At 40.5% G+C, this 14,280-nt stretch overlaps 1 protein-coding gene across 1 annotated transcript in view; it reads right to left on the minus strand.

Annotated features, from left to right (window-relative positions):
- LOC134567973 (dimethylaniline monooxygenase [N-oxide-forming] 2-like) overlaps window positions 1-14,280 on the minus strand; it is a 102,785-nt gene that overhangs the window by 23,122 nt on the left and 65,383 nt on the right. Inside the window, exons 6-7 of the mRNA XM_063426162.1 lie at window positions 13,517-13,716; window positions 778-1,127 (exon numbers count right to left, since the gene is read on the minus strand). Of these exons, the coding sequence (XP_063282232.1) occupies window positions 778-1,127; window positions 13,517-13,716 (550 nt within the window). The remainder of the gene's footprint in view (window positions 1-777; window positions 1,128-13,516; window positions 13,717-14,280) is intronic.

Genomic DNA, 14,280 nt, shown 5'->3' on the forward strand with positions numbered 1-14,280 from the left:
GTGTCAGTGTGTATCAGGGTCTCTGAGGACAGGTGTCAATCCATATGTCAAGGTGTCAATATGTCATATGTCAATCCATATCCATTGTGATTTAGGAATGTTAGGTTGTTTCTGCCCTTTATGGATTAAAACCAGACTCTGCATCAACTATGTAAATTTTCCATGGGAGTTTTGCCATGGATCCCCCTCCGGCATGCCAAAGTCCAGGTGTTAGTCCCCTTGAAACAACTTTTCCATCACTTTTGTGGCCAGAAATAGTCTCTGTGGGTTTTAAAATTCACCTGCCCATTGAAGTCAATGGCGGTTCGCCGGTTCGCAAACGTTTAAGGAAGTTCCCGTTCGCGTACTGAAAAATTTGTGTTCGCGACATCACTACATTTGATCAACTTGGCATTTCTAAATATATGTGTACAACGAATTTTAAGAATATAAAAAATATCTCCCCATGATACTTGCAGAGTTATTTACTAATGTGTGCATTGTTGAAAATTCAAAGTAAACTCAAAGTAATTTTCACATTTGTGGCAAAACATTTTTGAGATGAATATCGTTTCTGTTTGTGGTTTTTTTGATCATAATAAATTGAATTCTAGTCAAATAACACTTCAATAAATCATCTTGCAATTGGTGATGTTATGTAGCAGCTAAAAATAATGAGAAGATACTGAATTTTGAAATGGCAAAATCACTGCCCTCTTTTTCCGGTTTATAAAGTAAACACAATTTTTAACTCAAAAACTTTCTTCAAAGTATTGAGGATGTCTCACACATGTATACCTTTAAACACTCTGGCTGCCCACCGAGCCTGTATTTCTGTTGTTGGCAGAATTGATCCAAGTGGTTGGATGAGTCCCAGGAAAGCCATTGTTGGTTTAGCCAAATTAATTGGAAATACATTTTTATACATAGACACCGGGTTGTCATTCAATTTCATGACAGGATCATCAATAAAAGGGAATGTGGCATTGTACCCAGTAGCAAAAATAATCTCATCCAACCTGCCAGTTTCAGTATTATCTTCAAAGATAACAGATGTTTCTTTAATTTCTTTGATTTGGGGTTTCACCTTGATCAGTCCATGAAGTATTTGGCATGGCAGGTAATCATTCACAACTGGGTTTTTCAACCTATTACGCAGAAAAACAATGAAACACTGAATATTACACTATAATTGGTTTCTTGTGGTGTTTATTTTCTTTCAAACACATATTAAACAGGCATGTGTTAATAGACCATTATTTATTTCATCCAGCAGGCAAACACTTTTAAACAAATATACAAACTAAAATAAACAAATAAAACCTATGTTTCTAAACATACTATGAATTTTATTAGATTGCATTATTGGGTGTGCATTTCAACTGAGTTTTTCAGCCAACCCTCCTCCTCCGCTCTTATACATCCATCTCAGTATCAGAATGGTCAATTAATGAGAGAAACAGGGCATCGTTATGCAGCAGCAAGAGGGAATAACCAAACACCGGATTCTGCACTGTATGAATCACTGTGATCAGATTCCCTCTTTTCTCCCCCTTTTATGATGTTTGCAAGTTGAAGAGATCTTCCTACTGCAAATGTGTAAATCTGTCAGGCATACCCAATGTACTTTTGAAGAATTCCTAGGGATAGGACAGTGATTGGCTAGATCAAAGTCCACTCTGGATTGGGTGTGGAAAGCATAAGAAAGAGGAATCAAGTCCACATAGAAAAAACACATCGACCTGTTTTTTTCAACATGCAGAGTGAGGCAACAGTCTCATTCAACACTAAAACTTTGAAATGAGACCAATGTCTCAAAATGATGCATGTCCCTTTAATGTTTTAGCAAATCGGAATGCAATCAAGTTTAGTTCAGTCTCAGCTAGGTACATTGCATTGGAGGAGGAGAAACAGAAAATATAAAAGATGTAAAAAGGGCAGAAGACATCAAGAGAATGTGCTTGCTGGTTCTACTGGTTTCCATGGTGATTGCTTTTAAAACTTTGAGCCACTTTTTTAGAAAATAACAGTTTGATAAATACTCCCATTGTTTCTGTTTATTCTCCTGTAACTATGCTATCTCTGAGTGTAAAGAAATGAATGGCGGGGAGACACGATGGAGGTGCTCAGTTCCGGTACATAGCTAAATACAGCAATGTGGGTTTATATATTTAATGTTATTACTCAGACCTTACAAACACATATTTGTAAACTATACATTTAGAGATGAACAAACAAAAAAATAAAAAATCCCACGAAGTGACAGTTCCTCTTCGATGTGGGTGTCAAGTAGAACAAAGATTAATAAATGTATTCTAGTAAAAAAAAAAAAAAAAGTTTTTCAATATTTATTGTCAGTTTGTTCCTTTGAGAAACTTGATGCATAGTAAATGTGTGTTTCCTAGTTTTGAAAAAAGATAACTAAAAAGAATCTACTGGCTGGAAAGGAGAAGTAAACGTGTGAAAAAAGGGAGGTAGGCAACAGATACTTAAAAGGTTACTCCAAACATCATAACTGCTACAGACCATTGTAGTGAGTATGAGGTTAGGAGTTACCTGGTGCCATTCCCCAGTAAAGGGGCAATTTGTTTTACAATGGCTTGCCTCTTACTTGGGTTACATCTGACATCCATGATGATGGCTTGAAAGCATCCGATTTCTGCAGATTGCAAAAGCTGAATTCCGATCCTGCCATTCATTTAGTGGCTGACTGCACTCTCAGCCAATGAATGAGCATCTCTGCAAAGTAATATGCACAGATTTGACATTAGCAAGTCTGATGATTCTGCTGATGTTACCAGAGGTGGTGTTACACCTCTGATAGGTAGGATGAATATCTCTGCAATATGAAACACTGCATATACTTTAAAACATTGAAGTGATCATGGTTATAAGAATAATCCTTTCATTATGTTATTATGTTATTTGGGAGGTTTCGAAACATGGGGTGGGAAGTGCTGATGGAGGTAGATTAGATGGCCCTCAGAGTCGTGGTGAGTTTGGTTCACTATGACACTCAGGATTATTAGTCAAAATGTCCAGGGTTTAACATGTCATGATTCCCTTTTATTCCAGAAGTTTGGTCCTTAAGGGGTTAAACACAATGGGTAAAAGAAGTATAGCATTTAAAAACCTGTTTAGGGGTAAACTGGCAAACTAATAAAATTCCCTTTTTTTGGCAATAGATATTATTCTAATCCCTATAATGCTACTTACTCGAGAAATATATATAGCTAAATACAGAAATGTCCAGATACACCAGAGCGTGGATAAGAAAAGACACACACTTAGTGGGTAAATAGATAGAGAAAAAACTCTAAAAACAATTACCCTTGTACTGAAGTATTGTAGATAAGGACTCCTCACAGTCCTCAGATTAACATGGAAAATAGAAAATCTACAATACAATAACAACAGAAAAACATAGTGCAATAATGCTATAACACTTTAAAATGGTGAGTAAATGCAAAATAGTCACACTCACAAACAAAAATTGATTGTAGGCGTTATCATAAACCTCAGGACTTGCGAAGCATCATGGCAGATTCAGGGGATACTCAGTGAGTGGATTCTCAGTCAGTGGATACTCAGTGAGCGGCTTTTATGATAACGCCTACAATCAATTTTTGTTTGTGAGTGTGACTATTTTGCATTTACTCACCATTTTAAAGTGTTATAGCATTATTGCACTGTTTTTCTGTTGTTATTGTATTGTAGATTTTCTATTTTCCATACTTACTCGAGAAGTAAATCGAGAGGGGTCTCAATAATATTTAATAAAAACACGAACAATAAAAGAGGATATTGTCATAGATGATAAAGAAGGACGATATTTACTATGGGCAGGTTTGATTAATTCCCACAAATTTACCATTTTAAATATGTATGTCCCTAACAAAGGGCAAATTAAGTTTATTACTCAGACATTGAAAGTAATTTTTTTTTTTTTTTATAGGGTCCTTAGTCGTCTGTGGAGATTTTAATTTGCCTTTGGATCCATCTGTAGATAGAAACTTTATGGGAGAGATAAAATTGGACCCTCATCTAGTTCAAAATTCTAAGAAATGTAATAGGGTATTCTTAAAATACAATCTTTTTGATACATGGAGAATTTTCCACCCTTTAGAGAGGGACTACTCATTATAGACATAAAATGTATAGTAGTTTGGATTATATTTTTGTGGATGGGCAGGGTATCTCAAAGATCAAACATTCAGAAATAGGGGTGATCACTTGGTCTGATCATAGTCTGGTTGGAGTAAGTTTGGATAAGAACAAAAGATCATGGAGGATGAATACAGAACTGGTAAAAGATCAGGAAATACTTAAAAACCTAAAAAATGAAATGGCTGCATTCTTTTTAAGAAATGATGGAACCATAAATTCTAAAGAAATAGTATGGCTTTCCTATAAAGCTTATATAAGATAATGATAAAATGGCAGTCAGTTTTAAAGAAGCAGAGAGGTAAATCATTAAGAGATTTACATATAGAATTGGTGTTATTGGACAGAGAAAATAGAAAATATCCATCTGACTCAAAGATAAATACAATTTGAGAATTACAATTACAAATAAAAATAATTCAGAAACTATTAGTGGATAAATCTTTATGGGCTGCCCAACAAAGATTATACCATGGCCAAAATAGAGCAGGGAAATTGATGGCTAGTAAGTTGAAACAAAAATTAAACAATAATAGAATAAACAAGTTGTTATGTAATAAAAAACTGTTTGTTAAATCTGATGAAATTGCCGCATGTTTTGAGAAATATTATCATGATCTTTATAATTTGATTTCTTCTAATATAGCTGTTAGTGTGAAAAAAAAAGAAGAATTGTGGAATTTTTAGACAAGATCTATCTTCCCAGGGTTTCTCATACAGAGTTGGTAAAATTAGATGAAGATATAACGGAACAGGAAGTTAAATGGGCAATCTCTACATTGAGATTTGGCTCAGCTCCTGGACCTGATGGCCTAGTTTAATAAAGAAGTGGGTTGGCCCATGAGATTATCCAGTGTAGCCGGACATAGAGGGGGTAACCCTCAAGGTATAGAGTGCAAAGGGAGAAAAAGTTGTCCTTATAATGTTCCTAATATAGGGATGTTGGTTACAGAAAAGATCTTCCTAATTAGTTAAGAACCAAAGTATTCTTAGGGTCAAGCACCCAGGAGAGTTAGGTGTGCTGAAAAAAGCGTTAAAAACTTAATACTTTAATAGGGAGATAGACGATCCTAACATAAACAGTCACCAATTTAAAGTCTCAGTAGTATGCTGGCTAGCTCTTGGCTAGTGTCCAGACTTACTATCACAAGAAAAATCGGGGTGTGTAGGTAGGGGGATAAATATAGAGGGAAAAGACACAACATAAAATGTGGACCCAGGTGTATGGTAGTCCAGCTTAGTACGTACAGCTATCGTTATTCCTGTAGTATGGGTCTACTCGTGGAGTAACTTATTTTCTGTACTTCAAATGGATACAAGTGTCAACATAACATCGTTATTCCTATAGTATGGGTCTACTACTGGAGTAACTTATTTGACTGTACTTCAAATGGATACAAGTGTCAACATAGTCAAGTTTAGCGTGATGCACTTGTGACCAAGTATATGTATCAATATAAGTTCCGGACGGGGTAGTGTCAACAGACCTTGCCCAAGAACATATATATCGCTACTTACTAGTACTTTAATTTAAGAGGATACACAAGTGCAGGTCACCATGTGTAGCGTAATACACTTTAAACCGAGTTACTCTTTCACCATGTGTTTTGGGTAAATGATTGCAGATGTCGAATCACCCTGTATAACACAATGCAATCTTAGCCACATTTATTTTATCAACATGTGTTCCGGATAAGACAATTTCCTCCCAGAGCACAATTATGTGGTTACTTTCTTTTCCCATTAACCTCTAAGGATTAGCTCGTCGTTCTAGGTCATGAGAGGCTATAGAGGAGAGTGCTAAGTTATTATTCTCTCTAGAGATGGGGTCGTCTCACCTAGAGAGTAGAGGAGAGATTTGGCTACTGCTGTAATCAGAATGGTAAGGAGTAGATCTCTTACACAATTACCGTAAGTGATTACAAGTGGTATGCCAGGTTTCCCGTCACTCAGCGGTGCTTGGGAGATGTTGGTGACACTCAAATGGCCAGCACACGAGGTATCGTAGTCTCCCAGTAGATCTGTGGATTAGGTAGCTGCTTTAGTGCTGACGGGTGTTTCTCTCGTAATGGGCAAATAGCGTGGAGTAGGCACTGGAAAGTGATCAGATGTTTAGTCTGGTCGGTGTGCCGTATCCCTTGCTAGGTTGCCTCTTAGGATAGTGCCTGCCGTTACGGATACCAATAGCAATCATATGCCGTTTTGCGGCTAGGCGGGCAGCCCAGTTACTTTCGTCAGATTTTCTCCTACAGCTGATCGTGGAGGTTTTAAAGAGGAGAAAGAAAGATGCCTTCAAGGGCACCTGGTTATAGTAAAGCAAGAGTGAAGGTAATTTGCTAGTGAGTCAAGTAAATTCGTGCTAGAAGTGGCGATAGTAAAGTACTTAGATAATATGTGAAGACCAACAGTCGGTCAATCAATTATTCTGCACTGTTTTTTCCGCGATGGCCTAGTTAATCAATTTTATTCGCTTTGCCAAGAGGAGCTTTCCAAACTTTAAACGAAATTAAGAAGGCTGGTCGAGCACACACAGAAATGTTAGAAGCTCAAATAATAACAATCCCCAAAACAAACAATCCAACCCCTGAGTGTAGGGACTTTAGACTTATTTCTCTACTAAACGTGGATATTAAGATTTATGCTAAAATTTTAGCAGAAGGACTAAATAAACATATCCACAATTTGATAAATTCTGATCAAACAGGTTTTATCCAGGGGAGACAGGGCTCAGATAACATTAGGAAACTTTTAAATGTAATCTCAGTGGTTAAAAATAAAAAAAAACAACTGCACTATTCGTGGGACTGGATGCTGAGAAAGCATTTGACAGGGTGGATTGGGACTTTATGTTCCACACCCTGTCAAAATATGACTTAGGTGACTTTGCCTCTAAGGCGATAGCTGCTCTATATACATCTCCATGTGCATGTGTAACGGGTCAAAACGTTCGGTCTGAAAGGTTTGTCATCTCAAATGGTACTAGGCAAGGTTGCCCATTGTCTCCTTTAATTTCTGCTCTGATTATTGAACCACTGGCGTGCGCGATATAACAGGAATTGTTGTAAATCGAAAATCCCATGTAATCTCTCTTTATGCTGATGATGTAATAATAACAATAGAAAATCCGTAAAAATCCCTAACAGCTCTTCAAGAGGTTATAACTGAATATAGTGAAATTTCCAATTATAAATTAAATGTAAAAAAATCGGAAGCGATGTGCCTCAACATGGGGCGGTCTGAGAAAAATTTTCTTAGCCAATTATACCAGTTTAATTGGCAAGATTCAATAACTCATTTAGGAATTAAATTATTTGCTGAAATGAAAAAACTATAACAGTTAACTTCAAACTAGTCTATTCTAATATAATGCAAGTACTATCTACATGTAAAAATCTTAAGATTTCCTGGTCAGGTAGAATAGCAGTGATTAAGATGACTTTATTGCCTATATATTATGCGATGTATACCCTGGCACTGTCCCGTTTATTTGTTGAATAATCTACACCGGGGGATAGATGTATTCATCCACCAGAATAAAAGAATGTGAATTAAGATACCAATATTGGCCAAAAAAAGTTCTGGTGGTGGGATGCCCTATCCAGACATTAAGAAGTATCAGGAATAGTGATGTCGCGAACATAAAATTTTCCGTTCGCGAATGGCGAACGCGAACTTCCGCAATAGACTTCAATAGGCCATAGACTTCAATAGGCAGGCGAATTTTAAAACCCACAGGGACTCTTTCTGGCCACAATAGTGATGGAAAAGTTGTTTCAAGGGGACTAACACCTTAACTGTGGCATGCCGGAGGGGGATCCATGGCAAAACTCCCATGGAAAATTACATAGTTGATGCAGAGTCTGGTTTTAATCCATAAAGGGCATAAATCACCTAACATTCCTAAATTGTTTGGAATAACATGCTTTAAATCATCAGGTATGATGTTGTATCGATCAGGTAGTGTAAGGGTTACGCCTGCTTCACAGTGACAGACCAAACTGCCCGTTTAAGGCACCGCAAACAGTCCATTTGCACAACCGCAAACTAACCATTTGCACAAGGTTGGATACCAAGCTAGCCATGTCCCGTTCCTTGTCCTCACTGATGTCATTGAAGGTCTCTTCCTCCACCCAGCCACGTACAACACCAAGGGTCCCCAAAAGGTGACAAGCCCCCTGTATGTTTTTTTTTTTAAAATGTACAATACTGTTACACCAAATATAAGTTGCACTGGTGTGACACTGTGCCCTGGCAGGCCCTGAAATGCACCCGTGTGAAGGAAACGGACTGCTATTATTTCACAGTAAAATTTCTAAATGTACACTACTGTTACACCAGATATGAGTTGCTCTGTTGTGACACTGTGCCCTGGAAGGCCCTGAAACGCACACGTGTGAAGGAAACTGACTGCTATTATATTACAGTCAAAAAAGTTTTGTTTTTTTAAATGCAAGCTATTGTGACACCAGATATGAGTGGTGGCACTGGGCAAGTGGGCACAGTATACGCTGTGAGCCTGACACACACGCTGGCAGGCAGGCAACTGCAATTAGATTACACAGAAAAAAACAAAGCAGACTGATGTTCTAGCCCTAAAAAGGGCTTTTTGGGGTGCTGCCCTTACAGCAGAGATCAGATGAGTCCTTCAGGACTGTAGTGGACACTGAATACACTAGCCTAGCTATCGATTTCCCTATTAAATCAGCAGCAGCTACACTGTCCCTCCTCTCACTAAGAATGCAGCTTCCGGGGGGCGGGGCCTAGCTGTCATGGAGAAAAGACGCACTTCATGTGAGCTCCCTCAATATCTCACTTTAAGCAGCTATCAACAAGCGAATTTCATCCCAGAAGGGGGATGACCCAGCAATGTTGCTCCTACCTGACCGACCCGACATGCTTAACCCCTTAAGGACACATGACGTGTCTGACACGTCATGATTCCCTTTTATTCCAGAAGTTTGGTCCTTAAGGGGTTAATAGTGGTCAGCAACTCGACAGAGTCTTACTTACCTCCGTGTGGCAAGTGTGGCCTGGTGCTCACCGGGCAGGAGAGGCGGCCGATCTCCCGATCCTGGGATGCCCAGGAGCAGCTACTTCCCAGCAGGAGCTCTGTTACACCCCCCCTCGGACCGGTGGGGGTTATCCCGGTCCCCCCCCTGAGAGGCTGTCTGGAGCTAATGGACGCACAGAGCACAGCCGCCCAGGCTGACATACTCATCTGCGAGTCCTCCTGGTACCAGCAAAGCATGGCAGGATATTGAGTCTAAGCTGGACAGACTCTTTAATCAATTTTGGAAGCAAATAACAAGCAGGAAGCCCCAACAAGCTCCACCACAGCTAAGCGAAGCAGTCCCCATTAAAATCCACCAACGCAAAAGGCGTCGAAGACGGGACCGGAGGCACAAACAGAAATGCAGAGCCTGCCCCACGTCAAGCACTCGCCTCCACCTTAAGCCACCACAATCCCGCACCGGACGTGAAGCACCACCGGGATCACCACAGATCTGACCACCCGACAAAACAAGCTTCCACCACCTCAAGCCGCGAACCCGGCACTCAGCCAGAGACTTGCCTTTGTTGTTCCAGGTATCAGGGACTCCCAGGGTCTGCACCTCGTGCCCAGAAGGGATCGGATGAGCACAAGCAGTAAACAGCAGCCTGCCAAGCATGTCCCACTATAGCTGATCCTCCACACCATGCCTTTGATCACATGAACTGCTCTCTGCACATTAACTAATCGTAAAGAAGCAAGCGTTTAAACATGTCATTATTTCACCTCCTAAAGAGTTTATTGTCGTAGTTCCTTACATGCCTTTACCTTAACCGTTCATGTATTATGTTATTCACTAGTCTCATCTCATGGGGCGACTCACACTTGATTTATAACTAGTGGTGGAGCTGCTGATATAAATACACAGTTGATAACGTGCAACAGAGGCGGCTCTAGACTTTATGAGGCCTTAGGCGAAACTCAAACATGAGGCCCCACTAACAAAAAAGTGTCACATATACACATTGATGCACAGTTTACCTGTGCATGTGCCTGAGAGTGTGTCTGACAGAGTATCCTTGTGTGTGAGAATGTATGTCTCTGTGAGCATGTTTGCGTTTTTGTCTGAGACTGAAGTGTGATGTGTGTATGGCGGGTGATGGTGTGAGGGGGTGATGGTGAGAGGGAAACGGGGAGTGATGTGAGAGTGAGGGGGGGTGGATGTGAGAGTGAGGGGGGGTGGATGTGAGAGTGAGGGGGGGTGGATGTGAGAGTGAGGGGGGGTGGATGTGAGAGTGAGGGGGGGTGGATGTGATGTGAGAAGGAGGGGGTGGATGTGATGTGAGAAGGAGGGGGTTGATGGTGAGGGTGGTGAGGGGGTGAGGCTGAGGGGGGTGAGGCTGAGGGGGGTGAGGCTGAGGGGGGTGAGGCTGAGGGTGGTGAGGGGTGAGGCGTGATGCTGAGGATGGTGAGGGGGTGATGCTGAGGATGGTTGGGGTGGGGGGGTGATGCTACGGGTGGTGATGCTGAGGGTGGTGAGGGAGGGTGATGCTGAGGGTGGTGAGAGAGGGTGATGCTGAGGGTGGTGGTGAGGCTGAGGGTGCTGAGGCTTAGGGTGGTGGGGGTGCTGAGGCTGGTGAGGCTGATGGTGGTGAGGGGGTGAGGCTGAGGGTGGTGGGGAGGCTGAGAGTGGTGAGGCTGAGAGTGGTGGGGGGTGATGAGGCTGAGGGTGGTGGGGAGGCCGAGTGTGGTGGGGGTGAGAGAGCCTACCTTTAGTCCCTGGTGGTCCAGTGGGCTCCCTGGTGGTCCGGTGGCCACTGCTCCCGGTCTGCAGCTCCGCAGAGCTGCAGACCATGTAATCTTGCGAGACCATCAGAGCGTTGCCGTGGTAACCCGCGGCAACGCTCTGATTGGCCGGTTTTCGCGAGACACATGGTCTGCAGCTCTGCTCACTGCGGAGCTGCAGACCGGTGTCTGCGGTGGCTGGCCGGGCAGCCAGGAGGGGCCTCGCACCCGGCGGCATACCGGGCAAGCCGCCGGGCCCCCTCCTGATGTCAGGTCCTCGGTCAGTGACCGAGGACCTGACACAGTCTGCCCACAGGCGGTTTAGGCGGCCGCGAGGCCGCAGCCAACGCGAGGCCTTAGGCGGCCGCCTAAACTGCCTAATTAGAGAGCCGCCTCTGACGTGCAAGCTACACCCTAAACATGACAGCCATCTTTCACAACAATGTACTGCTATATACTCATACCCTCAGTGCAACTAGCCATGATATACGCACCTTCAGCCTAGCATGCTCAAATATAACATTCTGTCTAAAAAAAACCAAAAAATAATTAAAAAAATGCTGTCTAGGAGGTGGGAGGGTCTGGGAAGGAGGGTCTACTGCTGATTGGCTGGAATGTGTCTGCTGAACGTGAGGTACAGGGTCAAAGTTTACTCAATGATGATGAATAGGGGGCGGACCGAACATCGCATATGTTCGCCAGCGAACTGTTCGGGACATCACTAATCAGGAAGCCTCCCTTCTGGTACATACACTGAGATGGGAGGAAGAGGTACAAAATAATAATTGGTTATCGACAGAAGCCTTTTTTTTTTTTTAAAAAAGAAACACATCTGAACTCAATTATTTTTTGTGATGATCTATCCAGTGGTCTAGTGCATAGTAAAATTTAACCATTATGGCATATTCTCAATGGTTGGCGGAATTTGAATCAAAAATATTCTCTGATTCCATTTCCAAGTCCGATAATGCCCATTTTATGGATTCAGGAGAAGATTTATTCTGCTTTGCTAGAGATATTTCTAAAGGCTGGATGTAGATACTTAAGAGATTTATATGTTGATAATGAATTCCTCCAATTTGATTATATTCAGTCTAATTTTAATATTCCAGCTAATATGTGGTTAGAATATAATAGGTTGAAATTGAGTATTTACTCATCGAGCTATCGCCTAAAAGAGTTTAGACAGTTGACTCCTTGTGAAAAAATAATATGTTCAATGAATAGGAAGCATTTGCTTTCAAAATGTTTTAGTGTCTTGAGAGATGGGGATTTGAACATCAAATGTCTAAATATGAGAATTTGGGAAGAAGAATTAAATCAATCCCGGCCCCTGGAAATATGGTTGGCTGCTTCTGTTTTAACGGATACATTAATTAAACATGTTTCATATAGGGAATTATACTTTAAAATTGTAAATAGATGGTATGTAACGCCGCTTAAACTTTGGCAAATGAAGAAAGATGATACTTCTAAATTCTGTTGGAGAGGCTGTAACCAAGTAGGCTCAGCAGTACATATGTGGTGGTTCTGTCCTCACATACAAAAGTATTGGAAGGAAGTACAATATGGGGTGTCTCGTATCATTGGTTAAAAGATTAATTTAACCCCAGAACTGGCTCTGTTTCACTTCATACCTAGTTACCGCACAAAAGAACTAAAATCCCTCCTGCTTTGTATTCTTTCAATAGCGAAATGGTTGATTGTTGTAACTTGGAAAGCAGGGAGGTTGCCAAAATGGTCAGATGTGGAAAGGGTGATGCAGAGAAATAGAGCATTAGAAAGAGAGGATGGACACTTAGAGGTTTACATAGCCCCGAAGTATAGGTGGGCCATCTGGGACGACTATTGTTTAACCCATGGACAAAATTCTTTATAGTTTAAGCTACTATGTGTGTGCTTGTTGTACATGGGTAATGAGGGTTTTGACCTGGACATATTCCATCTTCCCGGGTTTCCCATTTTTCAGCTTTTCGAATATTTCCTCATTCCTATTTATATAGAGTGCTTTTTACATTATAGGGCTTCTCCTCTAGGATATGGCTGTAGATGATGATCAATATGTGGAGTTGGAATATGCCCTTAATATAGGATAATGGGGAGATTGGCGAAGCAGTTGGGTAGATGGGTGAAGGATGCAGGTTATTATTTGCAAATTTTTTTTTATCACTATGTTAAGATAGTATGTATTGATAGACAGACTGTTGTATGTGCTTTTTACTCTTTTTGTGTATCCTGTTTCAAACCAATACCTATGTTGAGTGTGTTGTATGTAAGTGATAAAACTAATAAAAATGTATACAAAAAAAAAAGAATAATCCTTTAATTGGTTGCAATTTCAAATAGTGAAAGAATTATGCAATATATCAAAATTATAATCTTGGCAACTGTTACAAAATACAGACAGCAGTAAGAAAGTTAATAGGAAAATCTAATAGACTGCTAACCATTAAAATAATTTCATGGCACAAAACAAACATTTTAATATTAATAAGCATTTCACATGCTTTTGTACACACTTAATGTGTAGCACAACCATTTGAGTTCGTAAAAGTAGTAAGATGCAACTATTAAGTTATATTTTGTAGGCACATTTACCTGTTTTTAGGTTCCAAACTATAATTTGCATGATCAAACCACCTGCCAAAGATTTTTGCATTCAACTTGGCTGAAAGAGCAAAAGGAAGCAAATTCTTTAGCCAAGTAGTCCAGCGTCTTAAAAGGACCATGTCAATAGGGAATCCATTATGTGATATGCGACTGACAATCCAGGCCCCCTGCCTGGTGCTGAGAAAGACCTAGGAGACATACATAACATCAGTTAAAGACCTTGCCCAGTAATGGACAGCTGAAGAGGAAGTCATTTTCACTTACAATCGATAATTGAGATGTGACACAACGCAATAAACTGAAAAACTTCCAAAATTGTGATACAAGTCTAAAAAAGTGTAAAGTTTTTTAAACCTGTACAACATAAAACATACCATCCAATGCTATTCTCCAGTTAATAAAGCAACTAATGATATATGATGCTATTGTACAGTATATAATATGACACATAATATGCAGTAGCACTGTTCCCTGTAAATCACACAATGTATGTTATACTCATCACAAATGCACAATACATGATCTCCTAAATGCTATTCCAACCTGCTTTTTGACAGCTATGCCAGTGTGTTCTATTATAATCTGTATTATCTAGCTTCTGAGTGAACTATAAACTCTTGGCTCTTCTTAACCACTTTCCAGAGTAATTCTGACTTTAGATCATCCAACTCTGCATAATATCCTGTCACAAACTCTGCTCATACATATATACTTAATATCTTATTTCTTTCATTTGCTATCAGTCCTATCCT

Source organism: Pelobates fuscus, chromosome 7, assembly GCF_036172605.1.
Source record: "Pelobates fuscus isolate aPelFus1 chromosome 7, aPelFus1.pri, whole genome shotgun sequence".
In the NCBI taxonomy this organism is placed as follows: Eukaryota; Metazoa; Chordata; class Amphibia; order Anura; family Pelobatidae; genus Pelobates; species Pelobates fuscus.